This window comes from Harpegnathos saltator, unplaced genomic scaffold (genome assembly GCF_003227715.2).
Source record: "Harpegnathos saltator strain DR-91 unplaced genomic scaffold, Hsal_v8.6 scaffold608, whole genome shotgun sequence".
NCBI lineage: Eukaryota > Metazoa > Arthropoda > Insecta > Hymenoptera > Formicidae > Harpegnathos > Harpegnathos saltator.
In genome coordinates, this window is record NW_020230436.1 from 175715 (window position 1) to 200752 (window position 25038).

Below are 25038 nucleotides of genomic sequence, written 5' to 3' on the forward strand. Positions count from 1 at the left end.
ATACAATTATATGGGGCCGCTTATAATTTCCGAGACATTTGACTTTAAAGTTTTGGAATTTTGACTATCCTGGGATCAAATTCCAGATTATCATAAGCTGACGTTATTTACAGTACAATCCAAACAGCTAATCCAAACATAGTGTATATATAGAAATATAAGAAACAGTATATATAAGCGGGAGAGGGGCTCCGCCCCTCTCCCCCCCCTCCCAAAATTCTAATCTAACCTAACTTATTGCATCTTTATATATTGTTGGGCGATGTTGAAAAGATCTTCTTAAAAGCCACAACATCTAATTACATGCAGATACTATAATAAAATAAAGTTGAGCCAGGTGATATATCTTAAGAGAACTTTTCTCAACAATGTCCAGAAATACATAAAGATGCAATAAGTTAGGTTAGGTTAGGATTTGCCTGCGGAGCCCGCTTATATGTACTGTTTCCCATATTTAAAGTGAATGAAAACTGCTTGTCTGCTTCAAATATACTTCGACGCACAATTATAAAACTTTAAAGTCAAATATCTCAGAAACTATAAGCGACCCCCCCATATGATTGTATCAGGAAAAATCACTCGGAATTTCATCCTCTATAACATATTTCAAAATGAAAAAAATCGATGAAGCATACCCTTTTCTGTATTTACCGCTGCATGAATTACCGCGCGAGGAGAGCGCGCGCGTAGCGCGCAGATGGCGAAACCGAAAGAATTAATGGACTTGAATTTAATTAAATACCGGACCGACGACTCTCTTCGTCTTCAAACAGGCGTGCGCGCGCGCACACGCGTGCAGCGGCGATCTTTGTTGCGCGGCAACGGAACAAGGTCCGAGTTAGAGCAAACGCGTGTGATATAAATCGTCGCGGTAATTAGATGTTGTTTCGGGCAATGCGCGCGGTCTCAGAGAAAGAGAGAGAGAGAGAGAGAGAGAGAGAGAGAGAGAGAGAGAGAGAGAGAGAGAGAGAGAGAGAGAGAGAGAGAGAGAGAGAGAGAGAGAGAGAGAGAGAGAGAGAGAGAGAGAGAGAGAGAGAGAGAGAGAGAGAGAGAGAGAGAGAGAGCGAGCTCGCCGTTCGAGCGAGGCACGTCGGCCGCGTACACGGAACGTGGAATTTGACGGTCGTACAATGTTCCGTGAGATTGCGTGGCGAAGAGTTAATTAAATGGTTCGGGGAAGCGGGCCGCCCCTCTCGGCCGGCGGCGAGGGGTCAGTCGATGAACCGTGAACGCCGGGGCGCAACACGCCTCCTCCTTAATAATTGTCATATATATCGTCGCTGTCTGACCTCCCGCGTCCGACACAAATGGCGGGTCCACCCGTAATGGCGATTTTGTCTGCGAGATCGCTGATAGCGTTCTCGCTCAGTAGCGTAACGAGAACTAAAGTTACTCGGCACTGCGGCACTCAGTCGTTCCTCCTCCTCCTCCTCTTTCGCCCTTGTCATTCTCTCTCTTCCTCTCGCGAGTTCCGCGAAGAGATGACGTGTCGGTCGTCGTTCAAACGAGGCTGATCGGCCGCGATGCGGTGGAAACGACGACGCACGGGGTGGCCCGCGCCGAAGTTCCGCGCTGATATCTTGCGCAACCCAACTCGCGAGATTCATCGCGTGGAGTCCCGCTGCTGGACAAACGTGCAAGTTCGCACGGCTCGAGAGCCCGTCGTCGTGTACTTCGCATACTTCGCTGATTGATCGGGATCAATTGCGCGTGTCGCTTCGCCGGCGTCGCCACGCCGGCAGAAACTTTCAGCGGCGTTTCGCTCGTCACGCGCGAGACGCTCCGGATACTTTCAGCGCGGGCGACTCGCGATCTCGCGATTTCCGCCGCGACGAGATGGAGAGAGAGAGAGAGAGAGAGAGAGAGAGAGAGAGAGAGAGAGAGAGAGAGAGAGAGAGAGAGAGAGAGAGAGAGAGAGAGAGAGAACCGCGTCGCCGCGGTTGAATGGAACGATCCTCTGGTGAAACACGAACGACTCGGCTCGATTCCGGCTCGACTTGTTCAGATTTCAGGCTGAATTATCACGTTTCCTCGCGAACCTCAGCAGAATTCTGGCCTTTTCGCCCGGAATTCCCGAATCGTTCGGCATTTCGCCGGATAATTGGTTCATTCAACCGGACAGTCTTCTCCGCGCCCACATACACATACACATACACGTACATGCACGCGCAGCGCTGGCGTCAGCGGCGGCGGTCCCCGGCGATCGCGGTTTTTCAGACGCGGAACAGACGCGCGTTGCGGTTATGGAGGTGCATTTATTAATCTTTTAGCTTATCGCTCCGGACGTTGCCGGGGGCCACCGCTCGAGGGATTGCGCTGTCCGAGCGAGTATGTTTAATAAATCGCGGGCCGCGCGCGCGGCGCACGCCCTTGAGTGCTCGCCTTAATGCGCGCCTGGCGTTAATAAAATAGAATCTCTGTTTATCGAGCTGGACCGATGCATAATTCTCGTTCGCGCCTTCCGCGCGGGTATGATATCAGCTGCGCACTGCGGACGATAAATTCTCCTAGACGCTCGTCATCAACAATGACTCGTGCCTCGACTCCCACTCCACGTCTGCTGACCGTTCAGGTTCGATCACGGCACGATCGAGTCGCGCGACGAATCATCAGTGACACATTCCGACGATCGGCGAGCGATCGATTTCATCAAGGAGCGTCTCGTCGCGTCGCGTCGGCAGGAGAGAATTAGCTGAGCACACGGAGGGAAATATTCCAAGTGCAGGATCGCGGAAATCCGCGGCTGGAAATGTTGTTATCTCGCGCGGCAATGCGGCTGGATTATAGTGAACGTCGGGCGTAAAGACTGGGCACTGTGGTTGCACGGCGAGAGAGCACGTTTGTATCGAAAATAACGCGGAGATGCGGAAAAACGAGCAGCCGGGGCGCGGCAGATAAGCGGCAAGCGACGGAGGAGAGCTCGCAGCTGCCGCGTTTAATAATGAACAATTACATCGTTGAAGGCCGCGTTTCTCCCCCCCCCTCCCCCTCCTCCTTCCCGTCTCTCTTTCCGGAGAACCGTCCCAGCGATAACTGTGTTCCGCGTGTTTGTTCACGACACGGCGAGAACGCGAGACGAAGGCTGTCTTCTTTCTCCCGGCGCTCGTCAACGAGAGCGTTGCTCTCCTGAACGTGTTTTGCGTAATCGAATCCTGCCGCATCCTTGCGTTTAGTCGACTACTGCAGGCGACCAGTAAGTTAAGAGAGCGCATCAAACGTACGTCGCAAGTATGAGTCGCTGTATATATAATTACTCGCGACTTCGAGCGGCAATCGCGATTGTGACGGAACACGACGACAGGCGAGACGTCACGGGGGATTCACGGAAAAGTACGCGAGTATCTTTACTCGTATCCTTGTATCTATTAAAGAAGAGTGTAACAAAGGGCCGAAATTTACGGCGCGTATATATCATCGCCCGGTGCACCGTTGCGTCCATTCGGACGGCTCATGAATAACCGAGTGCAAACTCGTTCGCATCAATGCGCTCGTATACACGGCCGACATTGGTTCGACGTTGACGCGTCCGCTGCATTCGTCGGCGCTTATGCACATACGTCATTGTTCATTTCGTCCCTGTCGCCGGTTTAATGTTATTAGCGTCGAGATACGTTTATTAATTATCGACGTAGAATCGTAGCGTAAGCGCGGCACTGATGACGATCGGAACGACGCTCAATAGCCTCAATAGCGGGGTGGAAGGCGGGGGGGGAGGGGAGGGAGGGAGGGGATGTTACATAATGCAACACGCGGCAATAAGCCGTGTGTCGCACTCGGAGATTTTCCGCGAGCCCTTCGAGCTCGAGCGGAGCAAGCTCGCAAGCTCGTAGGTCCGATTTCGAGTGAGACTCGACTCAAGCGAGGCGTTCACCCGCGATCGCGACTCGCCGCGATAATTAGTCGGATTTCACGACGCGATGCCGGGATGCCGCGCGCCGGCCGGCGAGATTGGCGCGGGCGCGCATTTTCAAGATTTCTCCGCGTCGTGTAACGACCACTTAACTTAGATTAGCCACGCAGTCTGGCCGGGAGTGCGCCGGTGCTGGTAAAAAGCCGACATGAGTCAGACAGTTTTTCCCTCTCCTTCCCGTCGCCGGCTAATAATCTCATTGCCGATCCTCGAGGATCGGCAATGAGCATCTCCGAGACGCGCGCGCGCGCGCGTTAAAAGCGGGCGCGTCCTCGCAGATTTATCAAGCTAATTTGCTCGTCGGGATATCGACAAACCCGGCGAGCGGCAGCGGATAGCGAAGCGAAGAATGGTCTTTTTCTTTCCCCGGTCGCTGCGATCGGGAAAGGAACAACGCGACCCGTTTACCCGCGACCTTTCGCCTCCGCCCGCGAGTCGTCGCTTTAATATCTTCGGCTAATATGCTTCGGCTCTGTGCGAATGCAATTTTCGCGCCGGGAGACACGCCGCTAATTTCCAATTCGCCTGAGAGAGACGTGGCGGGATAATCTAATGATTCCGTCTTCTGCCGCGCAGCACATGCAATACGGTATTCCGCGATTCGTCTCGGCCGCGACGCGACCGCACTTTCGCGGCCAATTCCGCCGACAATGATTCCCTCTGTCCTTCTTTCCCGCCCCCCCCCTCCTGCCTCCCTTTCTCAAGGCGCGACGGCAAGGTTCCAAGGGTACACGACTCGCCGATGGATACGCGTCGCATAACGAGATCTCTCGCGCGAGTTCCTTCTCGAATAAATTATTTACCGCGTAGGTCAGACGAGGGTTGCACGGGGGGGGGGGTGGAGGGGGTGCGGATGAAACAACGGCCGCAACCAGAGGAGCGCAGCAGCAGCAGCAGCTCGCGCACATGCAGCGGGATTACCGAGAGACGACTCCGAGGTCTCCGTCGTGTGTCTCTCTCACGACCACTGCGCGCCTCTCTCTCTCTCTCTCTCTATTTTCTCGCCCGTCGGGGATCACGGGAATGTCCTAACGAAATTCCCCTCCTTATCGTGGAAACGTTCCGCCGTGATGCCGTAGCTTCTTCCATCTCGGACCTAATCTGGCCTCGCCATTACGCTTTCAGCGTCGTCGAGCTTTTCGATCTCGCGGAATTACTTTCTCGCGGATCGAGTTTTGCGGCCGGGCCGGCGATGGGTAATCGAGACGATATCGGAGATATAACGCGCATTCGTGCGAAATTAGCGGCTCTATCGGGACAGGGCCGGCGAGAGAAACTTCGGAGAGGGCTCGTCGCTCGGCGCGGAACCGCCGAATGAAAATTGAAAGCCGACGTCGCGCGCCGGGAACTTACGACGACGAGGGAAGGGAGGGAAAGCGGGAGGAAATCGCGAGCACGGAGGTGGACAAGACGGAGCGCCGTTGAGAAGTCGCATCGCGTTAGAAAGTCCAGGGGGCACAGCGACGATGAGAATCAACCACGGGGAGATCCGGCAATGGCGAGACGCTACATTTCGGGTAACTTGGAGCTCGGCCAGAATCAATGTTATTCTCGCCGCGGCTCGCAGGCGAGAGCGAGCAAATATTATATAACTCCGGATATCGTATCAGCGACACCGGACGTTCGTTTGCCCAAACGTAGGGAAGAGAACGTCGTGCGTGTCTAAATGCCCGCGTTGCTTTTAGTGTGCTTTTAGCGGAGGTTTTTCGCGGCGCTCGCGTTTTGCAACAATTGCACAACATGTATAATCTTGGAATCTCAACAACTCTCTCGGACCCCGGGGCTCGATACACACCGCATCTCGCGCGTCTACACGGTAAATGGAAGTGTTAATAATATAAAATATCGGCTGTGTGTGTGTGTGTGAGATGAATAGAGTTTAGAGGGGAGGAGGAAGAAACGCGCGCGCGCGCGCGGCTTGTGGTTAGCCCCGAAGGTCAAGCGTAATTATTGGTTACGTCGTAATGGTTTAAGGAATCTTCATGTTCCCTATTGTCTCGGATTTCCTAGGAACAAAGTGTACCAAGATAACCTGCGCGAGACCGGGAGGCCTTGAAACCCGAACCATCATCAAAGAGAGGGCAATAAAACCTGCGGGAATGCCGTCAAGACACGTTTCGTCGAGGCCCTTGTCGTGGCTTTATTCCGGCCGGCTCTCGGGACGGCTCTCCCGCGAGGCTCTCTCCGAGCATTGTTTTTAGATGCGTGCGCTGTGTAGCGCTGTTTTACGAGCACATACTTACGTGTTTTGCGAAGGTGTCGGGCACATACGCCGCTATAATAAATATTAAGAGCCCCAGCGACCTGAAACGAGAAGGAATGTCGCGTTAATAACTTATTTAATCACTCGCTCGCACACGCGCGCGCGCGCAACCCGCTCGCAACTTCGCGTATATGTGCTCTACACATACTCGTCCGAAATAGTTGATTAATCCGACTCACGTTGCGTCGTGGTCGCAACGCGCGCGATAAGATTCCATCACTGTCAAATGGACCCGTTTCAATGTCGCGACACGATTACCTTACATTTCCACCGGCGGTGCATTCCGACGCGTCGTATTTTTCATACACACGTTGCGCATCATATTTTTGCCATCGCGTTGCATCATATTTTCATATTTCTTCCACGTGTGTATATAAAAATGCAGATACAACGCGGACGCGCGATATATTCAGACGAAAATCTCTCAATATTCACTATATTTCCCGCGAATGTTCTCCTCCCCGCGTTTGTTCTTTTCATCAGAATTGTAATTATTACTGTTGGTATATTAGAACAAAAGCAGGGAGGGAGGGAGAGAGAGAGAGAGAGAGAGAGAGAGAGAGACAGAGTGACAGAGAGACAGAGAGAGAGAGACAGAGATACAGAGAGACAGAGAGAGACAGAGAGACAGAGAGAGACAGAGATACAGAGAGACAGACAGAGAGAGAGAGAGAGAGAGAGGGGGGGGGGGAGAGCGAAGCCAACTCGCGCTGCTAATGCAACGTAAAACACTCGACGCTTTCACGAGAGGAGCCATTGACGCGAAACAAGCGCGCGCTGCATACAGAGCAGCGCGCTCCACGCGCTGTGAGTTATCAGCGCAACATTGACCCAGACTTTGACGCGGCATCAGCGGGGCTCGTTACACCGAGACAAGTTTCACTGCAAAGTGGTTCCACGACTGGTTGCGTCAGCGCGCACTGGTAGACAGAGTTACACGTTACGTGGCATTACGTGAATCGAACGAGCTTCTTCTTCCTCTTCTTCCTCCTCTCCTTCTCTATCACCACCTCCTCCTCCTCCTCCTCCACCTGACGAAAGCGAGTCTCTCTGTGCGAACGACTGCGACCGAGTATTCCAGCGTGAAGCGGAACGACGCGACATGGTCATCCCCTCGAGGTGTCCGCGGTTAGCGCGATCTCGCGCGGACCAAGGTCGAGTCGTTCGCGCTAACGACCCGCCTTATTTCTCATCGACTCTTCCAGATGCGCAACCTACTTTCGACACGGGAGATTTACACGTCATTAAGCGGCAAGGCGCGCGTGACAAATTTTGTGACAAATCGCTCGCGTTGAATCAGAGAGAAAGCACTTGAGTCGCTGAATGGGCCAACCCCGGTGGGATAAAGGGCAGAGAGGAGGGGAAAATTTCACGAGAGAGAAGGAGAGAGAAAGAGAGAGATCGTTTAAATCGTTTAAAGGTAATGTAATGCTGCGAGGTAACGTAAACGCGTGTGAAAGAGGGCCTTTGTACTCTCGAGGCTCGGCCTCGACGAAGATGAGACCCTTCCGACCCGAATTCAGGTCGTCGTCGTCGTAAGAGACGCGTGCACGTAAGGCTATCCCACGATAGATAAACAAGCGCGGAATATCGCGTGTGTGAGAGAGAACCGGGAGTTGAAAATATTATCAATATGAGGAGCCAATCCGCGTACGTGCAAGATTTGCACAACAACTCACCGTACGAGACTTCGGCGCGACACCTCGCGAATCCTGCAATCCGGCGAGTCGCGCACGTTCCAGCGTGTGCAAGCAAGATTCCAATACGTAAAAATCCGCCAGGCGCGCTAACCTTCAGCTTTTCCTCACTCGACGACCTACTCGACTTTTGCGCGATCGAAGGAAGGGGGGACTCGAGGGGAGCGAGAAGGCACGTCGCTCAGGAGAAACCTCCGGCGAATTATCCCGGCGTCACCCGCGCGTCCGACAATGCGCAATGACGAAAGTAAATATCAATTCTCCCGTCGAACGCTCAACTCTCGACCTTCCACCTCGGGGACGAGCGTCGGTCGCGGGGCGAAAACGCGGGGAACCTCCGCTCCGCGAGCTCTAATCAAGAGATCGATCGTAATTCCGCCGCTTGTATTGTATCCCCGATATAACACGAGCGACGGAATTGCGCTGTAATAATATAAGCGCGAGAGAGGCGTTTGCAAAATATAATAATCGAAAGGTCGGAGGGGTCGACGTGTGGAGGGGAACGGTGAAAGGGGAGAGAGCGACTCGACGGGGCGCGCGAGCGAGCGAGCGAGCGAGCGCGATGTCTTTGTCAGCGGCAGCGAAAATCGTGAATGAGCGTGTTTTTGCGCTGCATTGGCACGCGTGCTTGCGTAAGTTCCTCGAGTGGGCGTCATTGAGGTTTGGAACGATGCCCGGACCTGGCGGTGACTCGCTATCGGGAATGGGCGAGCTCGAATACACACACACACACACACACACACACACACAGGCGTCTGTTATCGGCCGGCGCGGCCTCTAATATTCTCGCGAGCAATGATTTATCGGCCTTGTCGATATCGATTTTACCGCAACGGTAATTACGACGGCGTGTTCGCCGTCGCATGTCGTGTTTAAAACGCGACGTGCCGTTCCGACCGCGAGAGTTCCGCGTATCGCCGCAGCGAGCGAGCGCGAAACGCACATCCCGCTCCGATTGTTCGCGAGAGCCGTTCCTCACGTTATTTCGGCGCGCCGACATCAGTGCGTTTAGGAAGTCGCGGCCGATGAGAGACAACGGAGGTGGTGGTCCGCACATGAGCACAGGGGACAATGGCTGGACAGAGGGGGGGGGGGGAGAGAGAGAGAGAGAGAGAGAGAGAGAGAGAGAGAGAGAGAGAGAGAGACGATCATTCTATGGCCGCTGTGTCTCAACGCTAATTACACGACTCCCAGCGACTCGAATGTTGCACCGCAAGAAGATAATTTGCGGCTTATCTCTCCTAATAAAAATGGGCCACGGAACGTTAGCGGCTCGAGGGAGGCTGTGCGATTCTCAAGGCTCGCAATTATTATAACTGGTCTCAGCTGCGCGCGAGAGCTCTTAGGTAAAATAGCTTTATGAAGCACGAGCGCATGCAGCCAGATACGGAGGGCGTTTAATTGGAACGCAGTTTTCAGCGCGCTAAATGCACCTGCGGGGCGTACCGTTCGCTTCTTTTTTTCCCGGGGCGCGATCGCGCCCAGGGAGCGGTTCCGCGATATTTTTTCAAACTCCCGCCTCCGGGGTGTTGCGTCATACGCGGAGATAATTAGATCGCGACCTGACGTAATCGCGGGTGCCAATGGCGCGGCACTCGATAAAATTACCATCGCCCGATATAATCGAGCTCGAAATTCGCCGGCTCGAAACTTCGGAGGTGTTCCCCCGCGCCGCGCCGCGCGCGCGCGCGCGCGCGAAAATAACTCGCCGGAATTCGGCGAATCGCGAAGGTGGCTTTGTCGGCGTAAAGTTTCATATTGCAGTGTACAGTTCGCGCAATTTCTAGTTATGAAATTCTCCTGCGAACTTCCGGGGATGTCAATAAAGTTTAGTCGCGGGAATTGCGAGAATATGCAAACCAACGACAAACACAAAGAGACGGCGGTAATTTTATAGTTACGGCTGCTGCGCGCCGGCGCGAGCGTATACGCTTTGATTAATAAGTCAGTTACACGCAACGTGTCTTTTCTTCCTCGCGCGAAGTTGCACACACCAACCGTGACGTCCGCAGAGGAGACGCGACGATCCGCCGGAGAGATAATCCACCGCGAGAGGGTCCGAAGTCTCGTCGTAGTGTCGGTTGACTTAAGATTCGACATTTGTCTGTTTGCTCACTTTATCGCGGAAAACCTTAATCCCTCCGGTGCACAATGTATTATTATCTCCAAATTAATTACACGTGCGCGCGGGAGGACGAAACCACCAAAGTAACATTAAAGTAAAATTAACGAACGCGGAAGATGCGATTGCGAGAGAGGCAAGAATAAAATCGCCCGAACGAAAAATTATCATACGAGAAAAGAGGAAAAAGTAGCAACGGCCAATTATAAAGAGCCAGCCGAGTGTTTTTTACGATGGCAGCTCCGAAGCGAGGTAGGACGTATTTATACATGTACGTCGCGACCGCAATCGATCTCCTGTCGGGGGTGACGTTCGGGGGCGAGTCAAAATACGGCGAGGATAAAAATCTCGTTCCTCGATGGGACGAGAGACAATAGTAATCGTCTGCCCGCGCACGCGCGCGCGCGCGCGCGCGCGCGCGAGCGAGCCTCGTCGCCATCTATAAAGTTCTAGATCGACGGTACGTCAAACGAGATTTGGAGCCGCGCATGAATATGCAAATGGGGCCCACGATCAGGACGACCGCGTTCGAAACTCTTCTAACGAGGACCCCCCACGATCGCATTCTTTAAACTTCGGCTTTATAGACCAGCCGTGCGCTCTCCGATCCGAACGTCCAATTACATCGTGGCCGGGACGGCATGCTGTTTTACGTCGCGACGCGGCGAGAGCGGCTGATGGAACCGCAAAGCGCGGCGGACTACCTTCGTATAATGCCCAGCTACTTCGCCCAGCAACTCGAACTCCGTCGAGTTTAATTCAAGCACAAGCTCATGCTCAAGCAAGCCTACACTTCGCCGCATCGTGCTTCGCGTCGATGCGCGCATCAACCTCTCCTCTTTAGCCCCTTGACGGTATCGCGGAAATACGCAATACCGCGCGCGTCTCGATATTTCTGCAGCGGCGCAATATTTCGGAAGTTGCGTGCTCGAAGGCTCACGGTTTCAACGGTGCCCAATGATGAACTTGAAAATTCCAGAATTCAAATTCGCGAATGTAATATGACCGATCTGAAATTGAACGAAATGCTAAAGGTTTGACAAAAGCTTTGAAATGCTGTGCCGCGCGGTATTTCTAACGGCGAATCTTAAAAATAAAAAAGAAGACAAGGAGTTGGGACTGAGAATTATTCGGGTGATGTGATGGTGAGAAAAAGAAACTGCCTCTCGCTAGAGGAATACGAGAGACAAAATTGCTGTCGATATCAGCAAGCAGGATCATGCTGCTTCTCGGCGAAGAGGATGCCGATCGAGATGGAGCGGTAGTCACTTTCGCGAGGCACGGCTTCGTAACAGCCGTCGTAGGGCACCAAGTGAGCAAAGGGTAGAGGAGAGGGCGGAGGGGGAGGCGAGCTCGCTCGTGGAACGCGAGGGACGCAAGATCGTATCCGTGGAATTCAGGCATAAGGTGCATCCTGCGGTCGCGGACAACGGGCTCATTAGTATCGCGGAACGATACTCTCTCGCTGCGGCGCTGGGAGTCGCGGCACACAGGGAGGAAAGAAGAGAAGAGAAAAGAAGAGAAAAGGAAGGAAAAGAAAAGAAAAGAAAAAAAACGAACGGCATCGGCGTGCCCACGCGAGCGCGCCACGTACCTCGGGCGCTTACGTATCGGATTATGGCTAGGCCGCCTTTTGCGCGGCCGGTCGGCAGATAACGGCAATCCGATAACATTGTAATTGGTTTATCGGTTATTAATAATGGCACAACCGCTCGTGGTCTATGGCCGGGCGCGCAGAGCGCAGCGCAGCGCAGCACATCGACCCGCCGCTACGTTACGGCACACGTGTGTCGGGCGTATGATAATCGAAATATCGCCTTCCCACGATTCCGATTTTTAAAAAGCTTCGCTCTCCAACCAGCCGAACGATACTTCAATAGTATCGGCGCTTCGATATCGAAGCGGCGCACCGGCGCGGCGCGGCGCGGCGCGGCGCGGCGTGGCGGGGGGGCATACATCCCGCTCGTAATGAATATTACGTCGGCACCTTACTTTCGGCGACTTTCTATCGAAAGTGGAAACGCCAGAACGGAGCGACATGATCAATCGGCTCGCGCGGATTCGCCGGAACGGTATTAATCGCCCGGCTGCTTCAAGGTGGCGCGGCGGTCTCGCGAAGCGGCAATCGCGAGACGTCGAATCGGAGACGAATCGGCACCTCGCCGCCGACGGCCGGACGAAATCTCGCGGGATTGACAAACGATTTCGTATCTCCTCGCTTACGTTCTCTTCTCTCCTCTCTCCCGAAACGAGAGAAACTCGCGATCGCGATCCTCCCCGTCGGCGATTACAGCGCGACGTGGCGCTGCTGCTAATTCGTTAATCATAAATATTCAGGAGTCAATTAGCATCCTTAGCGCGGGTCGCGCACTCTCGCCGGATCAATTAATTATCGATTTCCATTACGCTTGCGTAATGACCTATTAACGATGCGCACGCTCTCGAGATCGGCCTCGCGCGAACTTTCGGCGCTCGCTCGCTCGCGCTCGCGCGATTCGATTCGAGTGCTCGCCGTGGCCGCGCGCGTGAAATTTATGGCATAAATTTCTCATAAGCGGCGCCGTACGTCCCGTCGCGTTCTATCCGACTCTTATCGGCCGGGGGAGGGGGTGAGCCCCGCGCGCGCGCGCGCGCGCGGAGTTACTTTTATTTGAATTCGCGCGCGGATTATTCATCGCGGCTACGACGCGGTCCAGAGACGCGTCGCGCCGCGGGCGAAACTTCCGCGCGCCAAACTTTCTGTGTGACCGATATAATTATACATGATGCATCGTTACGGCGCGGAGCTGGCGGGCCGTAGTCGCGATACAAATAACAAAATAGCGCGTCCCCGCGTTGCTCCGCAAAACCTATTACTTTGATTTATGAGACCGACGGTGCGGCGGCGGCGGCGGCGGCGGCGGGGGGGGGGGGGGAGGGCGCGCGACGCCACCGCTCGCCGACGGCCGCCATGTGTAAGCGCGGGCAGCCATAATAATTATCAATGTCGAGCGCGCGCGTAATACACACGTAATGTCGGCGAGCGTCGTTATACAATCAATCCGTTACAATCAACTTTATTAATTTGCTTCCGCAATGGCGTGTTACGGCGCATTATAACTCTGTCCCGGTATAATGACAGCTGTTCGGAAGCGAGCGCGCATTATACACGGCCCATAACACTAACCCATTTACACGTTACCGCGAATGCACTCGCGCCGTAAAATACCATCGCCGTCGTAACCGCGGGAAAACGTTTAACATCTGACCCCTCTCGCGCCCCGCTCGGGCACAGATGCGAAACTTGGCCGCTCGCGCGAACGAGCGGACCGACGCGACGCTAACGATCGTCGGCCGCACATCGGCGATTAATACGTCGCTTCTCGATGAGGAACGGCCGGACGAGAGAGGAGAGATCGAGCGTGCGCGCACGTCGACGTGGATATTACGGCCGCTCAGGCCGTAACCTGGATGACGCGATCGTCCTGGCGCATCCTCGCGTGGAGGCTGCGCGCCACCTTTCCGTTGTACGCACGTCGCCGCGCGCTGGATCGATGCGCGACCTGGACAGACGCGTACACAATTACGAGCCCTCCGGAGAAAAAAAAAAGAGGAGCGGAACGGCTCTCTCCAGCTACGAGCGCTCCGCTATGAAGTCCGTCGATTTTCCGAAGTTGAGCCGGTCGCGAATAGAGAGAGAGAGAGAGAGAGAGAGAGAGAGGGAGGGAGAGATAAATCGCTCGCACACATGCGAGTGTTCACGCTCGGCTTCCGCCGCGTCGAGGCGGAGAACCGGCCGTGTGAGAGAGACTCCTCGCTTTTTGCCCGCGTCTCGTCTTACGCACGTGCGTCACGTAATGGGAGTAATTTGCACGCTTTGGCTGCTGAGCCGTGTAATTTTCGGGGATTTTCGCGTGAGAAATCGATCGCTTTCTGAAGCGGCCTGTCGGCACCTTGCAATCGCCCGTGATTACTGTGGACATTGCCGCGCGCGTCCGAATGGCCCGCAATCATCCTCGCAAAGTGCTTTCCGTCGCGCTCGCGCGATTGCATAGCAGATGTCTCGCGTTCCTCGCGAATAAAGGTATCGGCAAGGTAACGTAATGCTGGGGGGGGGTGGGGGACGATTGTTCTCGCCGAAAGTTGCCCTTGCTTGCGAAAATGTTGGATAACCAACACTCGGACTGTAAGAAGAGGTAAAGCGCCGACGGGGGGGGGGGGTTAGGGGGGTAAGTGCTGATCCTCCGAATATCCCAGAGCGATTCGAGGGAAAAGGTCATCGATGATGATGATGATCCACCGGTGACAAAAGTCTCCCAAGTGAGGTAGACGAAACGTAAAGAAACTGGCGCTCCTGAGCTCGAGAATATCTATTCCATCGCTCCGGGATACGCGATGATGACGCGACGATGAGAGAAAGAGAGCGGCGTCTAAATTTTATTCATAATTCCAAATTTTTCGCGTAGGAACGTAGGCGGCGCGCGGTAATGGCGGCGTCTACGACGCCAATTATCCCGCGATGAAAAAAGGCTCGGCACGGGCGGCTCGTTGTTTGCAATTTACCAGCCGCCGAGAGTGATTTTCATGGATTCAGATTAAGGCCCCGGGCGACGTTTAAGCCGTCGCAGTTAATTTAGCGCGCCGTCATGCCGCAGCGACGTAATAATATGAAAGCTCCGCCGTCAATTTCTTTTAATGCGCGCGCTCGAGCTTCGTTAGAGTTCGCCGGGAATATAAACGAGCCGGACTGCTCTCCGTGGAAAAACCGGCCCAGCACTCGTGCCGCGTTAATTATCGCGTGCGGACGAGAGAGAGAGAGAGAGAGAGAGAGAGAGAGAGAGAGAGAGAGGAGAGAGAGAGAGAGAGGAGAGAGAGAGAGAGAGAGAGAGAGAGAGAGAGAGAGAGAGAGAGAGAGAGAGAGAGAGAGAGAGAGAGAGAGAGAGAGCGGCGTCTCTCTTGGTCTCTTTTCCTTTGTTTTTCGCAAATATCTAATTCCCCCGCAAACACGAGCAACGACGGTCACCGCATTGTCCGTGTCTCAGCAGCAACGCGAACGTAGCATCCGTTGTATCGATAGAAGAACGTGTCTCCATCCCTTTTTTCTTTCTTGACTCTTTGCTCTCCTTCCGTCGGCGCACGAAAGCGCACGTAAGCCTCCCCTCTCGAAAATTAATTAGCGGTGTTGACCACAAATTCGTCTGCCGACGATTTGAGGTTCGTTGGACGTTCCGTCGCGAGAAACCAATCAAGTGCCATCGGGACGAACTCCTCGGAAGGGAACTTGTTCTCGCTGCTTTCAATAAATTCCGTATTGTGTCAGCTGACGAAATCTCTCACGTGGAGCAGCTCGTGCTTCTCTCTCTTGAGCGATGAGAACCGCGGCGATTTCGAACATCTTGGCACGACAATCTCAGACAGCGGGAGGGAGAGAGAAGGAAAAAGAGGACGGCGACGGCGGCGGTAATTTCCCCATTTCCCACGACAGCACGCTGCTATATAATCACTTCATTATACACCTCTAAGTTCGGTGTTCAATAACACGGGGGCGGGGGGGATGGTTAGGTGTATCGGTGGAGCGCGAGGGGTCCGCCGCGAAGATTGCTATCCCATTCGTCGGCGAAAAGAGTGTAAACCTCGGCATTAGCCGGTTATCCGAATCAGCATCTGGCCCGGGGCCGGTTTTTGGGAACGTGCCAGCGCCCGGAGACGTCGGTCCGGGTTAACAGCGCGCCCCGCAAAGCCGCGGTTAGGACCCTTTGTGCAGCCGCGCCAGCCGAGAAAATCGACTCGTAATTTCGCGGCCGATGCCGCGAGCAATCGTTTTCACCTGTCGCCGTTAATAATGCGCTCGCTCTCGCACGTGGCCCGAAAGCCCGAACGGCGGGTTCGAAAGTTCACGATGCAAAAGTACTATCGCGTGCGCGCCCGATAATTGATATCCCCGGATTTGCATCAACCGGACGAAATTAATGGAGCGATAACGCTCTCCTAAACGCGCGCCGCGCGTTTCGAAATTTCCACGATAACACGAGAATTATGGATACACCGCCTCGCACGCGCACGCGCGCGCGTAAAAAGTTCGGCGATTCATTACGTCGATAACGTGGACTCAAAAGCCAAGTGCGCGATGCGGCTAATAACAAGCTCGCCCGAATTTAATTAACAAGAAAATCCAAAGCCGATCGGTAGCCGACGCGAGACGAGGAGACTCGACAAAGACCTCCGCACATCTTCTTCGTCCCGAGGCGACTTGCGCGCGCGCGCGCGCTTTTCTTATCCGGGGAAGAGTCGGAGCGGAGCGGAGCGAGATCGTTCCCTCGAAAAACCGGCCGCGTCCGCGATTTAGCCGTCTCGCGCTCTCGCGCTCGGTAATTGGAATCAAACACTGTAATCACTAGTCGGGCCTACATCGCCCGGCAGATCCTTCTTGGGAACAATAGACGCGGCGCGTGTGCTCGAGATACCCACGTGCCTGATGCGCGAGCTTAATCCCTACGTGATATGATCGCATTAGGAGTCCTGCTACAAGACCGCCTCCCTGGAGCGTAATCGAGGTCAGTATCGAAATGGGATTACATTCGCAGCGTATCGATCCGCGAGCGCAATCACCGGGATGTAGCGAATGAGCCGGCGCCACGACGTTTCGCCGCGACGCGCCTCTAATTGAAATCCAACACTGTGCGGAGCGATGGTGGAAAGAGCAGGGGGGGGGGAGGGGCGGGAGGAGTGGTGGACGGAGCGAGTCGAACAAAGGGTCGAACTGCGGAAGGGCCTGATCGCCGCGTACGGTGGCGAAGGACATGTGACCGCACCGAGGACGAAAATCCCTCGCGATTATTTCGCCCACGGATTGGCGGTAATGAAGACGAAATTTGCATCTCTATCGCTGACTGCTGGCCGCGAGTAATCGCCCATCGATATTCCCCGCTGATGGTCCCCAGCGCAGACTTCATTAGTGCAAGACGACCGCGAGGCTTCGTCGATGAGCGGAAGCTCGAGTCGGCGATTCGAGGTCTCTCCGCGTCGCAGAGATTCCCGAAGATCGATCGCCGCTTCTCTCTCGGTATTCGGGAGAGCTCAAATACTTGTCAATTTGTAAGATACAATAATTTGCAGGACTCAGCGGGAGAAGGTCGCCCGGTGGGAAAGGAGGACGAGTCCGTTCGCGCGGTGCGACGGACGGAAGCCTCGACGTGGATGAGGAAAAGCCGACGGAGCTGAGGGAGCGACTCGGTCTCGCGAACGGAATGTTGTCGCGGCTGCTTTTCGCCGTGTATTTCATCGGCGAAGTACGCGCGAAGTACACGTGCGCGCGACAGATGCACGCGGCCGCCGCACGTGCGTTGTTAGTTCGCGCGCGAGATCTCTTCGCGCACGCTCGCCGCGAGTTTCCGCGGGCTCGCTCGAGCGGGCTTCATTGAAGCGCGATAACAGTACTCGCCGCCCGGCGAGTTCGGCTCTTACTTAGCCGCAGGTGCAAAGTTCGCGCCGCCGGCGAGAAAGTGGTCGTGACTTACGAGCCGGGTGCCGGCCCGGTCGCCGCGGCCGCGATTAATCACGCGGCGCGCGGAACGCGCGCGTACCTAATTCCGTAATGATCGCAACGAGCGGCCACCGGACGAGAAGGCCGGTCCTCTCGTCGTTAGGTCTCGTCGAGCCGGGAGAATCCCGGCGTCTGCGACCGCCATTGCGACGGACCTTTCCCCTCGCGAGATCGTGGAAACGAGCCGAGATTCCAACGAAGATACACGTCGGTGGCCTTTCTGCTCGGTGAAGCTCGGGAGATCGTCTCGGCGGCCGCCGAAAATGAGATTCGCCGAATCCGTCGAATCGGCCGCGATTAGCGGGCTTTAGTGTGAAAATGCGAGCATGTTGTTTGATTCTGTCGTGTCTTGCTGCTTTATCGCCATCCTCACCGACGGATTCGTCGGAAGGAACGTAGCCGAGGATGCGAGGGATTTCTTACAGGTTCTCGGTTTATATTCCATGAGATTGGAAACACCGCGCGATAGGCTCGTCGGTCCTGTGCGAAGCAATTTCGACAGCTGGGTAGGTATCTGCGCAAGTCCGAGCGAGTAATAATAAGTCGACCGCCCGCTAATTTGTCTCTCGACGGCTGGAGGAAACGCGTCCGAGGAAGGACTCGAGGACACCGTCGAGTGCCGTTCCCGCGCGCGACCACCGAGCGTTTCTTCCCTAGACAAGCCGTCGGCCGTCGACCGCGCGATTCACGGCCGTATATACTCGATGATTTATTAAACAGTCCGATGCGCGCCGCGCCGACCCGCCACCGACACGTCGTAATTCGCGCTCACACGCTAATTATCATCAACGCGGCGGCGCGCGGGCGTCGCCGTGCGCTTTGCAGGCGCGGCGTGCGAAACGCGAGTCGTACATCTCTTTGGCGCCAGCCAGAGAAGAAAGGCAGGCGGATGAGATGGGAGGAAAGGACCCTCTTGTCCGCAGGACGAGACAAAGAAAACGATATCCCGTGTGTCGCCGAGACGGCGTATCTGTGCCGCGCGCGCGCGCGCGCGCGCGCGTTTCTCTCGCCGCTTCTCTCCCTGCGGCGATGCCATCCAATCCTACTCTGCCTGATGAAACCCTCCATTTTCATCTATCCGTCCTTACTCCTTGCGCTCTTTGAAACATCAGCGCTCGCTTCCGTTGGGACAGACCGAGAGAGGAGAGAGAGAGAGAGAGAGAGAGAGAGAGAGAGAGAGAGAGAGAGAGAGAGACAAAGAAAGGGAGGGGGGAGGGGATCGCGCGCGATTCGACGAGGAGGATCACGGTGCTTGAAGTTTGACGTATGAATGATTTCGCCCGAACGACAAAGATCCCCCATCGCGGTGATATTCTCGCCGGTGCGCCGCGGCGCGCATTTTAATATCCGTCGTTATCGGATCGGCCGCGTCGTCTCGCGATTAAGTTCCGCGCGGCGCGGTGCGGCGCGGCGCGTCTCGTTTGACGAGAGAATGACGACTCCTCTGCCGCTGAAATCGCATATTTACGGCTGCTGCGCGCTTATGCCCGACGCCTCGCGAAATTTCTTGGATTTTCGACCGCTTGACAATAGCGTATTCACGCCGTCGCGCGTCGCTTGGAGGCTGCGCGTTCCTCCCGCGCGTTGAAAATTGCACGAAATGCTCGACGCTCGCTTCAGATTAACATCTTCTTTCGACTCGCGAGGAATGTCGGGGAGTGTGTGAGGTCCCTTCAATCGCGATCTCGGGATTTCTCGTTGAATCCGTACACTGCGCTTTGATGCAACACGTGTTTCTCTTCTTCTTTCTCCCCTGCCGCTCCCCCCCCTCTCTCTCGCTCTCTCTCTTTCTCACTGCGGACGATACAAACCTCAGTGATAATAGTCGCATTCACCAGAGGCCGATTCATCGAATCTTCGCAACTTCGTCAGGGCTTTCAACCACGAGGACCGCGAGCGGTCGCGACGCGCGGAGGTTTCACGGCGCGAAACCTAAATACGCCCGGAGAAGCGAGATGGAAACTCTTGAATAGTGTCGTTAGCGCGGGAAGTTCGTTGCTCCCGGCTCCTGAGGGACCGCGCGCGTCTCGCAGACGCTTCCAATACCAAGGATACCCAAGGTAAGCCCCGGTGTTATCCGTTTCCCGTCATCGCGCTCCTTCCGACTCTCCTGCGTTTTCTCTTTCTTCTCCGCGCGGAGAGACATTCACACTCTCCCAGTCTCGTGCGGATTTTTTTTCTCCCCCTCCGTCTGGCTAGCGCAGCCCTCCTGAGTTACCGACACACAAACACACACACACACACACACACACACGTCTGCTTCCTCCCTTTCTCTCTCTCTCTCGTCCTACCTCAAGCTCATCTTCCATCATCTCGCTGGCAATTCATTATCCAAAGTTGAGTCACGCCTTTCTGCGGCTCTGCTGCAGGACTCTCTCGCGCCCGGTGGTCGCGATTGCGAGCCATCCCGCGGGAACCCTTTCGAGCTTTCCGGAGCCGAGCGTTCGGCGGCCGGGATCGCGCCGTGCGTAAATTCTCAACGGTGGGTGACGCGGCCAATCTTTTCCCGCAGCCCTTCTTCCAACCTTCTCGAGGGCGCAGTCGCTTTAAACCACTTTAAAGCGCGGCCGCTATCGCGCCCGGGCGTTCCCTACGTGATCAGCTGCGAAGGATGGATAGCGAGCGGATTTTCCTACCACGACAGCTTGATATTCCCGCGCTGAAAACCGCTGAGCCGCGAAATTATGTAAGGTCAAGCTGGGTCATTGGTATCCCCGGCTGAAATTTAGTCCGACGTATACGGATAATATCGTGCGCTGTGTGAAGATTGAAACTAGGATTCACGTGCGCGCACGATGTCGTCGTCGCGGTCTTCGTTGTCTTTGTCGTCGTCTACGTCGTCTTCGTCGTCGTCTTTGTCGTCTTCGTCGTCTTCGTCGTCGTCGTCGTCTTTGCTCGTTTACGTGGCTCTTTTATATTTTTCAATTTGATTTATGGCAAACCCACGAGATTGGGTTGAATAATTGATCGATGACGGGGCGGAGATTCAAGGTCGACCGAGGGTAGCCCGGTTTTTCGCGGGTTTAGCCGACGAGTGTATTCGTCGTCGCCGTCGTCGTCGTGTTACCTACCTTGCGCGACCTTGCGCGCAAGGCGTAAAGAAGAGAGAACTGTGCGCGGAATTGCGGACAACATTGTTCACTGTCTTCGAAGGGGCGGCCAGTTTCACGCCGGCGCGAGTACGAGAGAAACGACCTCTCCGGCCGTGCCTCGTGGAACAGTCTGGATGGAGAAGAAAAACAAATTGCCAGGCAGCTTCAGGTGACCTGCATCGAATGGCCTCCTCGTAGGAAATCGCGCGAATAAGTTCCGTCATGTATAGCCGCTTCGCATTCGTCTCGGAGAGAGTGATCCGATATTTTCCGCGCAACGCGCGGAAAAGACATCTCGAAAATAAGGCAGCGGAGAAAAGAAGAAGAAGAAAGCGAGAGAGAGAGAGAGAGAGAGAGAGAGACAGACAGACAAAAAGAGGGGAGGGACAGAAGAAGCCCGAGTCCCAAGAATGACGTCGCGAGACGTCACCGCCGTAACCGGCCGCTAATTACCGTCGCAATTACTTCCCGCTTGCTGCTAATTGCGAAAGGAGCCGGTGTCCGTCGGAACGAGGTACAACGGCAATCTCCAAAGTGATATTGCGAATATAAGAGGCCCGCGTGTGTGTGTGTGTGTATGTGTGTGTGTGCGCGCGCGCGCGCGTGTATGCGCAAAAAAGCGCAAAGCGCAGGAGGGATAAATAAAAATCTGCAACGTTACATGGTCCCGCGCGCACAGTCACTGATCTGCTTTGTACCTGTTCGGGGAATCCGCCTGCATCGATCTTTATTTTCGCCCGCCTCTGATTTTCCCCTACATTGTCACGCTTCCGTCACGCCTCCGACACGACGATCCGGCCGCGTTGACGTGAGGAAGAAAAGGTCAACATCTCTTGTTCACCGCGGCGCGCTCGCGTCTTAATCAATTCGTCAGCCCGGCTCGCCCATCAGACGCCGGATTCACGGGGCCGAAGAGTGCGGTCCGCGCGAATGGGGCGGCTCCGTGAAAATGGGGATCACGGCGAAATTCGGCGAAAAATCGGCGGCGCTCTTTCGCGACCAGTTTTTCAGCACGCCGCGCCGCGCCGCTCGGTCGGCCGGCCGGCTGGCCGGCCGGCGTCCCTGAAGCTGATGAGAACTCGAACAAAAAGGAGATCTAAATGCGACTACCAAAACTGTCGGCAGTCCCTTTGTCTCTACCGTGAGCTAATTGAGCGGAACCCGGGCTAGTAGTAGGTATACCGGCGAATTCAGTCGGATCGGCCGAGCCCGCCGCGTTCCCGCCCTTTCGAAACGTATAGCCAGGCTCTTTCATTTGCTCGTTTTTTCGCTCGCCCTTTTTGAATTCCTTCGCTCCCGGAGAGAGAGGAGGGAGAGAGAGAGAGAGAGAGAGAGAGAGAGAGAGAGAGAGGAAGAGCGAGCCCGCGTGTATACCTCTATCGGGTCGCTGAGAGCTCGTAATTCCTCCTATCGAGCGGTCCGCGCGACGTTCTACGCGCTCGCATTATAGGAAGATAAAATAATATTCTCTCTCTCTCTCTCTCTCTCTCTCTCTCTTAAACTGTGTTAAATCGGCCCGGATATTTCCCGCCGTTCGATCAAATCTTCTGCCGACTTGCCACACGAACGCGTATGGATACTTGTCTTTTTCGCAACTGGCGAGTAACTCTCGTCGCGTAATGGAAAAGGACGAGGGCATTTCTCTCTCCTTCTCCGTCCCTCCCTCACTCTCTCTCTCTCTCTCTCTCTCTCTCTCTCTCTCTCTCTTTCTCTCCTCACGGTGAGTCGACTTTGATTCGGCGGGCGAACGACTTTCGAAGCGAGGGAGCGCGCCGTTCAAAGCCTCGTCTCTCGCCGGCTGTCGCCGCGCATACATTACATAAGAATGCGCGTGTCGTGCAGAGAGAGAGAGAGAGAGACAGAGAGAGAGAGAGAGAGAGAGAGAGAGAGAGAGAGAGAGAGAGAGAGAGAGAGAGAAAGAGTGGCGGCCGCACTTTGTATTCATACATGCGAAGGGAAACAAGGACTCGGGAAGAATACGCGGGCGGAAAATGACCGATGACAAGTTACCTCGAATTATGCGCCCGTGGCCATGAATCGCAAGGCGCGCGCGTGCCGTGGACGGAGAACGGTGGCGCGGCGAGAGAAATCGAAGCGAAGTTACAGGTGGTACTTTTCTGACGAGCGCACGTGCGAAAACGCGTCGCTCAGTCTCTCTTCGGGAGAGCCGACGTATTGGGCGGAGTGAGAGAGCTTCGGCGGATTTCGTGACGGAAAGTTGAACGAAAGCTGATCCTGCGAGCAGAACGGTTTACCCGTTCTGCCAAGAGTGACAACTTGTGGAGCGCTGAGCTCCACACACACACAGCTGATCAATTTCAGACGACCCTGCAAATTCATCACGCACGCACGGTGGAAGGCGCCGCGCAGGCGACGCGCCGCGACGGGATAATCGCGCGACGATTGCAAGTCTCGTTACACGAGACCGCGCGTTACGCGTCCGATTTCCTTGATTTAACGGGCCGCTGACAGGTGTCGAAAATGACGAACGAACGGGGACGATGCGCGTATTTGGAGCGAGCCGGACGTGTTACTCGTCCCTTCGCTTCGATAGCGATCGCGATGAAGCTTGGCTCCTGCGGCCTGTCATCGGGAATCTATTTCGAGCGCGCTCGGCCGTTTAGACGGGAATAAGCTCGCAAGCTCCGCGCTCGTCAACCGTTCATCTCGCAGCCTGTCGATGGATCGCGACGCGCATTTGCGTCCTGTCGGGCATCGGGCACAATGTCTCCCGCGGGAGGAATTCTGTCGCGATCGCGGCGAGGCGGCTGGTAATTCTCAAGAACACCAGTTTCGCGTGAACCCGCGAAGGCTCGTCCGACCGCCCAGAGTCTTTCGGAGAGTCGCTTGCTATCGCGCGACTGTCGCTGTGAGGAGCGAAAGTGACCACAATGACTCCCTTGTGCCTCGGATTTCTGTCACTTCGGACGCTTCTTGTGATTGCATACTTCGGGGATTATCGCTTGATATTCTCAGTCCGGGAGAATTCCTCTGTTAATATATCAGGATTTGGATCACGTTAGATAATTATCGTCGATTAGCATCATTATTAGTTTTGGAGGACGATTAATAAACATTATGCAGCTCGAGTTTATACCGATATCGATGTATCTTCATCGATCGCGACGAAAATTATCGACGGACATTTTTATCATCGACGAAAATCGCGACGCGTCTTGGCCGCGAAAGAATGGATGCTGGGTCGCACTTGTTGCGACTGCGTGAACAGCAGCTCTCGGAATCCGAGGCAGATATCGGGCCTGCGCTAGTTAATAACTATCCGTGAGCCAATCAGTGATGACACACACTCGCCCGCGCTGGGTGACTCGCAGGCTTACGTCACGATTCCGTGATGAAACACGGAGCGTGATGAAACGCGGAATTGTGGCAGGCTATTTGAACTTTCCGTTTGCTCGTCGCCAACTGCGACGTGGCGCGCATACGATCGGGAAGATTACGGTAAACGGTCGATAACGTCTGGCTGTAACATTTTCTATTTCCCCCTTCCCCCCTCCGACCTTAAGACTGTCGTCTCTCCCGCCGCGTCCTCGACGATTAACATTTACGCGACGACGACAGGGAAACTTTGTAGAGCTGCGTCGCGAGCCAGAATCGCAGAAGCTCAGTGTTGCGAAAAACCTCCAAATAGTGGCCATAAATCAATTGTCGCTATAGTTGAATGAAAAGCATACTATGTTGTAAATACTAGTACTTTATCACTGAAATAACATGTTTTCTAATTTTGTTATTTTATTTTTTAGTATTTTGTTTTTTTATTTCTTGTTTTTTATTTTTTTTCTTAGTTTTTATATTCTGCTTTTTATATTCTGCTCATATAACTATTAACTAAACAAAATATTTAATATAACTATTCATCGTCCGAAACTACACTTGCTACAACTGGATTTGCAAGCAATTCAATAACTTCTTTAGGGAAGGGATCGGTTTTTTTATCTGAAACTTTTTTTAACGACAAAATGATGGGATCTGAGGAAGGAAGAAGTCTTTTAAATAAATCTTCATTCGTCGCGATTCTCGAGTTTTTTCTTGTATGATACTCTCTCAGATCTCTGCAGTCTTTATTTTTACTATTGTTTACTACATTATTTAATTAGAGCTTAAACACTATCGTTAATTATTATATTTGTAGTTAACATTAGCAAAATTAACTAGATTAAAGAGTTTTGATAGAGAGGATATAATTTTTGTGTTGAACAATATTACCTGCGGTAGACAGCGTCTGACCGTGTAAGCGCACTGAATGTCAAATTCTGCTCATAAAATTTATCATAGTTTTCTAAGCGCTGGATATCGCTCTTTCTACCTTTGCATAAAGATTAATAGATATTTTATCTTTGTTTTCACATGGTTACAACATGGTGCGAAATGATGCATTTTTTATATATCACGATATAAGTGATTAACTGTATAT

The 25038-nt window shown here is 54.2% G+C and overlaps 1 protein-coding gene across 7 annotated transcripts in view; it reads right to left on the minus strand.

The window, feature by feature from the left end:
• The window catches only part of Ppn (proteoglycan-like sulfated glycoprotein papilin), a 128659-nt gene that overhangs the window by 44755 nt on the left and 58866 nt on the right, over positions 1–25038 (minus strand). For all 7 annotated transcript variants that reach the window (XM_025304412.1, XM_025304413.1, XM_025304415.1 and 4 more), the window contains exon 2: positions 6154–6214. In XM_025304412.1, the coding sequence (XP_025160197.1) occupies positions 6154–6214 (61 nt within the window). The remainder of the gene's footprint in view (positions 1–6153; positions 6215–25038) is intronic.